The sequence below is a fragment of the Taeniopygia guttata genome, chromosome 8 (assembly GCF_048771995.1).
Source record: "Taeniopygia guttata chromosome 8, bTaeGut7.mat, whole genome shotgun sequence".
Lineage (NCBI taxonomy): Eukaryota > Metazoa > Chordata > Aves > Passeriformes > Estrildidae > Taeniopygia > Taeniopygia guttata.
The window spans coordinates 1,292,364-1,304,880 of record NC_133033.1 but is presented as its reverse complement, the minus strand read 5'-3'; the positions used below and the strand labels follow the sequence as shown (position 1 = coordinate 1,304,880).

Below are 12,517 nucleotides of genomic sequence, written 5' to 3'. Positions count from 1 at the left end.
TTTTTACAGGATTCTGTTGCCAGTGACTTGTAACTGAGTCAACTGAGCATTATTTTGTCACTGGGACTGAGCAAAGGCTGGGGCTGTCACTCATGGAGCTAAAAAGAATCCCAGAACGCTAAAATCATCCAGTATTCCATGGGCAGGGACACTTCCCCAGGACCAGACTGCTCCAAACCCCATCCAGCCTGGCCCTGGACCCTTCCAGGGATGGGAAAAGAAACTTTCCCTCACTAAAACCTTTCGGTGCCCAGAACAAGGCTCCTCTTGGCTGTTGGAAACCTCAGATTTCCCAGCCTGGAGTCCCACATTTGGTGTTCCTTGCTCAGATTCCGAGCTGGCCCTGATGTACAACGACGAATCCGTGCTGGAGAACCACCACCTGGCCGTGGGCTTCAAGCTGCTCCAGGAGGAGCACTGTGACATCTTCCAGAACCTGACCAAGAAGCAGCGCCAGACCCTCAGGAAGATGGTGATTGACATGGTATGGCCACTCCCTCCTCCTCTTCTGAACCAAAAATGGTCATTTTTTGTGCCCTCCCCTCCTGAAATCCTGTTTTTTCCCCCCCTTTCTGGAAAGGTGTTGGCCACTGATATGTCCAAGCACATGAGTCTGTTGGCTGATCTGAAGACTATGGTGGAAACTAAGAAGGTGACCAGTTCAGGAGTTCTCCTTCTGGACAACTACACGGACAGAATACAGGTGAGGCAGCCAAATTCCCTGGATTTGGGGTGTTTTGGCCAGGATGAAGAAGCCACACTCCTGGTTTTGCTGTGGCTTTGAAATTAATCACACAGAGAAGCTGAATTCTCAGCAGTCATTTCCTTCTGCACTAAAAAGAAGCACAAGGCGGTCCCAAATTTTTAGCTGTTATTTTTTAGGTGTTAACCCGAAATTAGGGGTTTTTTAACACCTGGAACTGCAAACATGGCACATTCTGAGGTCAGTTTTTGAGAACTCCTAAATTTCCTTGCTGCCTTCTCCCATTTGTTTCTCCTGTTAGAAGAATTTAATTTGGAACTTCACATCTAAAGCACCTCAGAGTGAGCTGGAATTCCTGCTGGACAGTCTGTTCCCTCAGTAATTGGATCCTGGGTTTGCAGAAGTGCCCAGAAGTGCTGGAGCAGGGCTGTGCAGTGAGCAGGACCTGACACATCCTGCTCTGCTCTCTGCTGCAATGACCAACTCCTTAAGAGCAGGCTCCTGGGAAAACCCTGTAAATTTTTTATATCAAACACTCTGGTGCTGCATAAATCCTTGTGGCCACTTAGTCAGGCCCGTTCTGTGCCTGTGTGGAAGGGATATTACTCATTCCACGAAGTGGGAGCATTTCACCTCTTTCCCTGAGAGCGTGGAAGTGGGTTTTGAATGTTGGGAAGCAGCTGGATCCCCAAACAAACCCGTGTGAAGTCACTGACACTTCCACAACTGCTCCAGGTGTGAGGCTTGGGCTGTGTGAGCACTTTGGAGCCATGGAGATGGAATCACAGAATTCCTGACTGGTTTGGGTTGGGAGCGACTTCAAATTCATCCCATCCCACCCAACGCCTCCCACTGTCCCAGGCTGCTCCAAACCCCTCCAGCCTGGCTTTGGACATTCCAGGGATCCAGGGGCAGCTGCAGCTGCTCTGGGAATTCTGTTCCAGCCCCTCCCCACTCTCCCAGCCAGGAATTCCTTCCCAATATCCCACCTAAATTTACCTTATTCCAGCTCACAGCCATTCCATGTGTCCTGTCCCTCCCTGCCTTGTCCCCAGCCCCTCTCCAGGCCCTGCCAGGGGCTCTGAGCTCTCCCTGGATCCTTCTCCTCTCCAGGGGAGCCCCCCCAGCTCTCCCAGCCTGGCTCCAGAGGGGCTCCAGCCCTGCAGCAGCTCCAGGGGTTGCTCTGGGCTCTCTCCAGCAGCTCCAGCTCTTTAACGTGCTACCACGCAACGTTTCGGATGTTTTTATGGTCTGTTTCATAACCAGAGAATCTTCTGGTGCAATGTTCTGCAGATCCATCTCCAAAGCCTGCTCTTTTTGCAGCTGATTTCACGAGCTCCCTGATGGATGTGATTGCAGGTTCTCCGGAATATGGTGCACTGTGCAGACCTGAGCAATCCCACCAAGTCTCTGGAGCTGTACCGGCAGTGGACGGACAGGATCATGGAGGAGTTCTTCCAGCAGGGGGACAAGGAGAGGGAGAGAGGCATGGAAATCAGCCCCATGTGTGACAAACACACGGCCTCCGTGGAAAAATCCCAGGTAATTGGCCCTGAGCTGCAGCTCTCCCTGCATTTCAAAGCAGGGCCAGAACTCAGCTGAGGAGGCAGCGGCTCAGAGCGTGGCTGCTGATCCACCCTGACATCCAGCTGTGCCCGGGGCTCTCACAGCCTGGGCAGGCCCTTCCAGCTCCTCTCCATCCCCCTGGCACCTCCTCGTGCCCTGCTCGTGTCCCACTTTCCAGAGGGAGCTGGATCCTTTTGTTCCCCAGGCTGGAAAGGGCAGTTCTGCCCTGCCCACCCTGCCCAGCCTGTCCTGCCCTCGCTCCCTCCTCACCCCACCAGGGTTGTACCACTGATCTGGAGCACTGGGAGCTTCTCCCACCCAGATCCCCCTGCAAATCCCTGTCTGTCACTCCTTATCCAGGACAATCCTGCGGTGCACATGTCCAGTTGAATCAGAGGCTTTTGGAGCTGCCCTGTGCAGGGTGAATCCCAGAAATACTCGTTTATGTCCCTGCAAAACCTAAAAGGAGCTGCATTTGCCTCTTTTTTTTTTTTTTTTTTTTGGGATGAACTGGCTCATCCCTAGTTCTGATTCATACAATGGTTTCAAGGTCAGATTTTGTTCTGACCTGCGTAGCACAGGCCATAAAATTTCGCCTGGATAATCTGGAATGAAACCAGGAATTTATGTTTGTCCAAACAGATTCCAGCCTTTATATAATGCTGTCTTGGTTGTTGTTTTTGAATGACTCCAGCAAGTCATCACTGAGGTTTTTCAGCTTGAATAAGTAACAAAATTGATGATAATTATTTCCAAATGTCCTCTCGGGCTCGGCCAAGTGCTTTCAAAATTATTCACTCAACCGCGTGGTGATTTCGTTGGAAAAATCTGTCGGATTTCTTAACCTAACAAGAAATGAATCCTTCAGCCAGCCTTGCCCATGTGCTCCACATGTGAGCTCCAATTCATTCTTTGCTTCACATCTGCACTTCCCAGAGGCTTCAAAATGCCATTTTTGCCGTGCAGAAAAGACAAGAATTGTACAAAATGTCCATCTTGGAATGGCAAAGGAGAAAGGGAGGTGGCGTGTCCATGCTGGGGGTTTCCAAATGCCATTTTTGCTGTGCAGAAAAGACAGGAATTGTACAAAATGTCCATTTTGGAATGGCAAAGGAGAAAGGGAAGCGGTGTGTCCGTGCCGGAGGGAAACAAGGAGTGGATTAAAAAATAATATGCAAATATTTCAAAACTTGAGATGCCCTCTCAATATTTTAGGATAAGCACTGAGCCTTGCAGCCAATTATTCCATGAATTGGGATGATTTTAAAGGAGCAGTTACCCAAAACAATGATTTTAAAGAAACGAGTGCTGATTCTCACCCATCGGCACCGTGGAGCCATGGAACATTTCGGGTTCCAACCACCCCAAAGTCTCTTTTTCCCAGCACAGCAGGAACTTTTCACCACCTTTCCCTGGAGCCCGTTCCAACTGGATGCTGACGGTGCTATTGACATCCTGTTGTGTCTGAGGGAGCCGGCAGCGATTCCAAAGCAAACATCTGCGCCCGGCTCCTGGGAGAGCCTTTTCCCTGCTCCACACAAAGCCGTGGGGCAGACGGAAGAGTTCCGATGCCCTTTATGGCCGTTCCGCCGGCTCCATCCCGGCCCTGGTTCCTCCCTGAGTCAGAGCAGCGCGGCAGGGCTGAGCTCAGCGGAAGGGCCGAGCATCCCTCACTCTTTCCAGCCTGGAACGTCGCCCCGCGGGGCCAGGCAGCATTCCCGGGCTGAGCTGCCAGAGCTCCGAGTGCTGGAAAAGTCTCTCCTCCAACCCAACTTCCAAAGAAAGGCTCAGCAGTCTCTGCTGTTCGGTCTTAAGGCAGTTTATTGCAAGTTATCTAAAAGATTTTCTTCTGGAGCTGCTGTGGTTTGCTCACAGCTCAGGCAGAGGCACACACACACCCTGACATCCTCTCTGTCCCCTAATTTCTTCTTCTCTCTCCCTGCCCAGGGCTCCTGCTGTCTTTTATATGGCACATTACATGTTACAGTTTACAGTTTTTCCCCAATGCCTATTACCTATATTAAATGGTGCCTTTCTACTCTAAACCAACCTGTGAGTGCCAACATCACCAAGAACATGGAGGGAAGGAAGGAGAAAGAGGGAGGACAGGGCAGGCCCAAATCCCTCCATCTTAAAACTTCTGACCCCCATGTACAAAACCAAAACCCCCTGTACAGCACTCAAAAATTCTTCCCTCTACTTTGTGACTACTTCTGCTATAATATCTAAACTTTTGTGACTTCTTGTTCTTCCTGCAAGGTTGGTAAATCATTCCATGGCTCAAACCCAAAATCACAGCTGTTTCCAGCTGCCTGCCAGGGTCTCAAATGCTTCTGACCTGGGCCTGGAACCTCCAAAAATGTCTGAGGGACATTTTGAGTTCCAACAACGAGCGGCCAGCCCCGCTGGCCGTGCTCTTCCCAAGGAAATCTCTCACGGGGCTGCTTGGGCAGGGGGCAGGAGGAAAACAGGAATGTTGAAAGTGCAGGATCGTGGAACAGTTTGGGATAGGCACAAACTGCATCCCACAGGAAAATACAACCAAAGCTGGAACTTCAGCCCATAAAGGCTGCCCCCCTTGGGAGCACTGGGGTATTCCCAGATGTTGGTCCTGTGGGAATCCTGGGATAGGGCCATAAATGCATCAGTCTTGTCCCCAGCCACCTGGGAATTGTGTCTGAGAGGAGCAGAGTCTCAGTGCTGAGAGCCCCATCCAGTTCCAGCTCCGTGGCAGGGACACCTCCCACTGTCCCAGGCTGCTCCAAACCCATCCAACGTGGCCTGGGACACTGCCAGGGATCCAGGGGCAGCCACAGCTGCTCTGGGAACTCCATCCCAGCCCCTCCCAAGGAACAATTCCCAATTCCCAATCTCCCACCCATCCCTGCCCTCTGGCAGTGAAGCCATTCCCTGTGTCCTGTCCCTCCATCCTTGTCCCCAGTCCCTCTCCAGGCCCTGCCAGGGGCTCTGAGCTCTCCCTGGATCCTTCTCCTCTCCAGGGGAGCCCCCCCAGCTCTCCCAGCCTGGCTCCAGAGGGGCTCCAGCCCTGCAGCAGCTCCGGGGGTCCCTCTGGGCTCCACATGTTCCTGATGTTGGCCCTGCAGGTGGGGCCTCACCTGGGCATGGCAGAGGAGCAGGATCTCTCCTTTCCTGCTGCCCACACTGGGGGGTCAGCCCAGGGCTCTGTCCCCTGAATTTCCTTCTGGCTCCTGCTTTTAGTGACACTTCAGCCAAGGTTTGATTTCGGACAGGACATCAGCCCAACCCAGCGCCGTGGGTGGGCGCAGCTCTGGGTGTCAGACAATGGTGTCTGCATCAGGCTCTGCTGGTTTGGAGATTTTGCTTGTAAAACAAATACAATATGAACTTTTCAGACGTGCACCTTGTGCAGGTTATTCCCTTGCCCTAAGTGTGTGTGTCCCTTTGTTTTCCAGGTGGGATTCATCGACTACATCGTCCATCCGCTCTGGGAGACGTGGGCTGACCTGGTGCAGCCCGACGCCCAGGACATCCTGGACACTCTGGAGGACAACAGGAACTGGTACCAGAGCATGATACCTCAGAGCCCATCCCCTCCCCTGGAGGAGCGGGGCCAGGACTGCCAGGGCCTGATGGAGAAGTTCCAGTTTGAACTGACGCTGGAGGAGGAGGATTCGGACGGGCCCGAGAAGGACGGCGAGAGCCTCGGCTACTTCAGCAATACAGAGACGCTCTGCGTGGCCCAGCCCGGGGAGGAGGAGCCCCAGAGGGAGGCCACCATCGAGATTGTGACAGAAGACACGTCTCCTGTGGACACATAATGGCCTGGCCCCGCGGGAGTGGCTTTTAACACTTGCGGAGCTTGCGAGCGGCCTCCGACAGCCTCTGCAGCCGGGGCTGAGCCTCTCCACGGGGCTGGCAGATCCTCCAGCTGCTTGAGATTGGAGTCAGGGTTACAGATGGGGTAGGGAATGTTGCTCAGGAAATGCACGGGTGATTTGCCTTGTGGTTTGAGCCTCGTCAGCCGAGAGCACCGCGTTGTCCTGGAGCTGGCTTGGGTCGGGCCGAGGCGGCGCTGACACACAACTGAGAGATTTTATACTGTTAGTTTTGGAGTTTATACCAGTTAGACTGATAGAAACTACTGATCAATAACTCATATCCAACCTGTCCACCTGTCTGCAGACCTGTGTGCCTTCTTTGTAAACACTTTCATGTCTTTTCAAGAGTCTCTTAATTCAACACGCGGAGCTTGGTAGTTCAAAAGCGACACAAGGTGTTTGGAATTGACGGCTACTTTTTGGATTCTTCCTGTTACCAGAAGCAGTCTTCCTTTTTTTTCGTGGGCAATACCTGTCACTTTATCGCAGTTAATCACTTTGACAGACTAAACAGAAGGGGAAACCCTCTGCTTTGCATTACTGCACCTTCAGTGTGTTCTTAATCCCCCCGGTGACCCGTTGGGAGTCACCCGGTGCCGTCATGCACCGTTCCCTCGCTGGGAACAGCGGGAATTCTTTTCCTCCCTGGGGTTTGGGTTTGTGGTGAGCAGGACAGAGGGCAGGTTTTTTTATCCCTGGCACAGCTCAGTCCATCCCTGAGTAAGCGTGGCAAGGCGGTGTGTGACACGCCTTCCCCCTCGGCAGCTCCCTGGAATTTGCACGCTCGGATATTTGTGTTTCTCTGGCCTCTCGTCCACCTTCCCTAGGTTTAGGTCCACCATCCTCCTCCTCCTGCACTGCCTCGAGCTCTACCACCTCCATTACTGTTTATAACAGTGTATTTATTACCTACTGTACATACTGTAATGTTTTGTAAGTTATTAATTTATATGAATTAGCATCGCCTGTCGGCGGCGATGTTAATGGGGTAGAAAACTCAGAATAAGAGTTGCCTTTTTTTCTTGTAGCCTTTTGTATTGCATAAAGTCCAAGAACCTGAACATAGCTGAGGAGACAGACACAACCCAGGAAGGGCATTCGGGTGGCAGCCGCCCGTGGGGAGGGGACACCGCATCCCAGGGCAGCGAATTTGGGAATTGGCCAGGAACGCGGGGACAGGGAACCGAACAAAGAGCTCCCCACGCCCGGGCCGGCTGTTCAATGTCACAATGTTCCAACTTCTGAACAACCCAATGTGAATCTCTATGACAAAAACAAAAAATGTGAACTGATGTAATAATTGTGCTGTGAAACTTCCTCTGACAAAGCTTGTCCGGCATCGTGAGCGGTGTCAATCTCAGTTTGTAAAATATGTTTCAAGCTTTTTGGTCCAACTCGTGACTAATTAGTTCATGACAATAGCACAGTTGTGCATGATCAATGGGTTTGTTTGTCTGTTGAACACTGCATTGTTCCAGGTGGTTATTTTATTGTTCCCCAAAGTTTCACACTATGTATGTTATAGTATTCTATATTGTGTTCAGACGCATTCTTAAGAGATTTTTATATGAAGTGAATAAATGAAAGCATGACCCAGCCTGCGGCTCTTCAGGGGGCTTTTGTCTACAAGACAGCGTGGGCCGTGTCACCACTGCTCAGGGGACAGAAAATGGGACCCTCCAAACCCAGAATTCCCCTATGGCTCCGTCCCAGAACCCTCCTGGGGCCAAACCCCAGAACCCTGATGTGGCCAAAACACAAACCCCTCTGATGGCTGAAATCCAGAACCTTCCTTTGGCCAAAATCCAAAACCTCCCACACCCAAAGACCTCCCACAGCTCAGAACACTCCTGGAGCCAAACCCCAAACCCTCCAATGGCTGAAACCCAAAACCTCCTCTGTCCTAAACCCAGAACCTCCAATGTCCTAAACCCAGAACCGCCAGTGTCCTAAACCCAGAACCTCCAATGTCCTAAACCCAGAACCTCCAACGTCCTAAACCCAAAACCTCCCATGTCCTAAACCCAGAACCTCCAATGTCCTAAACCCAGAACCTCCAACATCCTAAACCCAGAACCTCCAACATCCTAAACCCAGAACCTCCAATGTCCCAGAACCTTCAATGTCTGAAACCCAGAACCTCCCATGGCTGAAGTCCAGAACCTCCAACGTCCTAAACCCAGAACCTCCCCTGTCCTAAACCCAGAACCTCCAACATCCTAAACCCAGAACCTCCAATGTCCTAAACCCAGAATCTCCAATGTCCTAAACCCAGAACCTCCAACGTCCTAAACCCAGAACCTCCAACGTCCTAAACCCAAAACCTTCAATGTCCTAAACCCAAAACCTCCAGTGTCCTAAACCCAAAACCTCCAACATCCTAAACCCAGAACCTCCAATGTCCTAAACCCAGAACCTCCAATGTCCGAAACCCAAAACCTCCCATGTCCTAAACCCAGAACCTCCAATGTCCTAAACCCAGAACCTCCAAAATCCTAAACACAGAACCTCCAACATCCTAAACCCAGAACCTCCAATGTCTGAAACCCAGAACCTCCAATGTCCTAAACCCAGAACCTCCAACATCCTAAACCCAGAACCTCCAAAATCCTAAACCCAGAACCTCCAATGTCCTAAACCCAGAACCTCCAATGTCTGAAACCCAGAACCTCCAATGTCTGAAACCCAAAACCTCCAATGTCCTAAACCGAGAACCTCCAACGTCCTAAACCCAGAACCTCCAGTGTCCTAAACCCAAAACCTCCAACGTCCTAAGCCCAGAATTCCCGTGGTCATCCCCAGAATTCCCATGCCATCCCCAGAATTCCCATGGCCATCCCCAGAGGCTCCATCCCCGGTGCAGAGGAGCTCTCGGGTGGCTCTGCCACCATCCCTGGCCCGCCGGGGCCTCGTCCTTCCTGCGGTGGCAGCGGCGGCGACAGGAAGGCGAGCGCAGACGGGAAGCGGTGACCGCGCAGGGCCCGGCCCGCGGAGCTTTCATGTCCCGGCCTGACCCAAACCGAGCGACTTTCCAGTAAAAAACATCCTGTGCCAGGCCAGCGGCTCCGCTGCCTTTCCCTGATCCGCCGCTCCGAGGAGGTGAAGGACCTTCAGCCCCTGGATCCTGGGGGATTTTCCCGGGGTTCCAACCTCTGAACCTCCTTGGTGGAAATTCCTTGGTATAAACTCCTTGAAGGGCCGGTAGTGATTTGTCTTTCCCAGTGGATTAGCAGAATCCCGGAATTGGTTTGGGTTGGAAGGACCTTAAAGGCCACCCAGTGCCACCTCTGCCGTGGCAGGGACACCTCCCACTGTCCCAGGCTGCTCCAAGCTCTGTCCAGCCTGGCCTTGGGCACTGCCAGGATCCAGGAGCAGCCACAGCTGCTCTGGGAATTCCATCCCAGCCCCTGCCCACCCTCCTAGGGAACAATTCCTTATCAATATCCCAATTAAATCTCTCCCTTTTTAATTTAAACCATCCCACTCCACCCCAGCTCATCCTTCCCAGGTCCCTGGGTTGGGGCAGCCACCGTTAGCCACAGATGTCACCCAGGTGACAGCTGGCCTTGTCCCCAAGGACATCGTTTCCCACTGAGGCCATGGAGTTGGGATTTCAGGGGGATTTCCACCAGCCCTAAACGCACCCAGGGCAGCAATGCCAGGGGTGAGCAGTGGGAGCAGATCCAGCCCTTCCCAGGGCAGGGGGACAAGGGTCCCACAGAGCCCCTGACACCGCCAGGAAACTTCTGAGCCGAGGTCAGCGTCGTTCATGGAGACTGAGCTGCAGAGGAATAAAATAATAAACCAGCCCTGCTGCTTTTTCCCAGCTCAGCCTGCTCTCCTGGGGGTGCAGCTGGATTTCCATGTCCTTTTTCCCCCATTCCCTGGGAGTTGACACAGTGATGTGTGACACAGCCAGGACAAGGGACAGGACAAAATGACCTCAGGTGGCACCTGGGGAGGTTTAGGTTGGATATGTGGGAGAATTCCTCCATGGGAAGGGTGGCCAGGCACTGGCACATCTCCCAGGGCAGTGCTGGGTCCCCATCCTGGAGGGATTTAAAATCCACACGGATGTGGCACTTGGGGACACGGTCAGGGGGATCTGCAGAGCGCCGGGAGCTCCCGGCCAGCCCAGGGGATTTGGGGGCCGCTGGAGCAGAGTTCAGCTGGAGCTGCCGCGGATGAGAAGAGAGAAATGAAAAAGTGAAGCTCTGACAGTTGTGCAGTCCAAAACAGGAAGGAGCCGGGGCAGCGCACAAAGCGCAGATTTTATCGGCGCTGGAACGGGGCCGAGGGCTCCTGGCAGCAGCGGCTTCCATGGGAGGGGGCGATGGGACAGCCAGTCTGGCCCTGGGGACACTGGGGACACTGGGGGCACACAGCTGATGGCTTTAGGATGGGTTTGGGTGTTTTCGCTCTCCCAAACGTCCCTTTTGGGGTGACACGAGGAGCCCAAAGCCAAGAATTCCCATTCCCGAGGTGTCCCTGTCCCCAGGCCCCGCTGCTGGGGGGGTTCTGCCACCCTGGCGTGGCACCGTCCCCACCCCTGTCCCTGCGCTGCTGGGGACAGGAGCAGGGTGGGCCCAGGGGGCACGGCAGCGCCAGGGGGCACAGGCACATCTGTCCGGGCCTGCACATCTGTCCGGCCCCATCCTGTCCCTGCACATCTGCCCAGCCCCTGAAAATCTGCCCAGCCCCTGCACATCTGCCCAGCCCCTGCACATCTGCCCAGCCCCCGCACATCTGCCCGGCCCCCGCACATCTGTCCGGCCCCCGCACATCTGCCCGGTCCCTGCACATCTGTCCAGCCCCATCCTGTCCCCGCACATCTGTCCAGCCCCCGCACATCTGTCCAGTCCCATCCTGTCCCTGCACATCTGCCCGGCCCCCGCACATCTGTCCAGCCCCCGCACATCTGTCCAGCCCCTGCAAATCTGCCCAGCCCCCACACATCTGCCCGGCCCCCGCACATCTGTCCGGTCCCTGCACATCTGTCCAGCCCCATCCTGTCCCCGCACATCTGTCCGGCCCCGGCCCGGCCCTGCGCAGCTGCACAGCTCCATCTGCCGAGCTCCCGGCGCTGCGCAGCCCGGGGAGTGCCCCGGGAACGGGGAACGACCGCTCCGGGGACACGGCGGAGCCGGGCACAGCTGGAATCTGGCACAGCTGGAGCCCCGCACAGCTGGAATCCTGCACAGCTGGGTCCCTGCACAGCTGGAGCCCTGCACAGCTGGAGGCAGAAGCTCCAGGTCTCCCTCTGCCCTTGCTGCCCCAGATGTTTCCCAGCACCGCCCTCCCCTCCCCACCCCGTTTCTTTTCCGGGAATAAATTAATTTTAAGAAGAATTCTTTCTTATTTAATTTTAAGAAGAATTGTTCTCTATTGGAACAAGCAGACAGACCCAAAAGTGATCAGGCCGATACCCAAAGACAAAATAAATGTTAATGAAAGGCTCCGTGGGCATTCCTGGAGCTCGGGATTATGTCGGGGCAGAATTGGTTTCTCTGGATTTCTTTACACAACTGCGAATTTTCACCTAAATGAGACCAAAGCTCCGTTCCGAAGAATAAAGGATTAATCAATTCTCAACCTTCTGGAGCACCCCGGGGCAGCCGCAGCTGGTGCCCATGGGGGTGGTGCTGATTAATTACCCTAATTAGTCCCCGCTTATCAGGGGGGAGGTGGGGTCGGGGGCGATCCTGGAGCCGGAGCAGGAGCAGGTGGGATCCCCTGTGGGGTGTGCCGGGATTCCTTTGGGATTTTGGGGCTGCGGGGGGATCTGAGGGGGTGGGACCCTCTCCTCTGTGCCCCGGGGCACAGCTCGGTCCCCTCTGGATCACCCTGGCAGAGGTCCCTGCTGGCCAAAACCTGGGGTTTGGTGGCCCAGCTGGCACACGGGGGTGCCACCCTCGCTGTCCCTGTTTGGGATGAGCTGGGGGCTGCTCCCATGGATTTCCCGTGTTTGGGATGAGCTGGGGGCCGTTCCCATGGATTTCCCATGTTTGGGGTGAGCTGTGGGTTTGTAGGGGCTGTTCCCATGGATTTCCCATGTTTGGGATGAGCTGTGGGTTTGTAGGGGCTGTTCCCATGGGTTTCCCATGTTTGGGATGAGCTGGGGGCTGCTCCCATGGATTTCCCATGTTTGGGATGAGCTGGGGGCTGTTCCCATAGATTTCCCATCCCTGGGATGAGCTGGGGGCTGTTCCCATGGATTTCCCATGTTTGGGATGAGCTGTGGGTTTGTAGGGGCTGTTCCCATGGATTTCCCATGTTTGGGATGAGCTGGGAGCTGTTCCCATGGATTTCCCATGTTTGGGATGATCTGGGGGTTGTTCCCATGGATTTCCCATGTTTGGGATGAGCTGGGGCTGTTCCCATGGATTTC

General features: G+C 54.1%; 1 protein-coding gene across 5 annotated transcripts in view; it reads left to right on the top strand.

Moving 5' to 3' along the window:
* PDE4B (phosphodiesterase 4B) overlaps nt 1-7,726 on the top strand; it is a 174,225-nt gene extending 166,499 nt beyond the window's left edge. For all 5 annotated transcript variants that reach the window (XM_030278531.4, XM_030278532.4, XM_030278533.4 and 2 more), the window contains 4 exons: nt 330-484; nt 581-703; nt 2,063-2,245; nt 5,704-7,726. In XM_030278531.4, the coding sequence (XP_030134391.4) occupies nt 330-484; nt 581-703; nt 2,063-2,245; nt 5,704-6,069 (827 nt within the window). In that variant the 3' untranslated portion in view covers nt 6,070-7,726. The remainder of the gene's footprint in view (nt 1-329; nt 485-580; nt 704-2,062; nt 2,246-5,703) is intronic.
* Nucleotides 7,727-12,517: the final 4,791 nt, after the last annotated feature.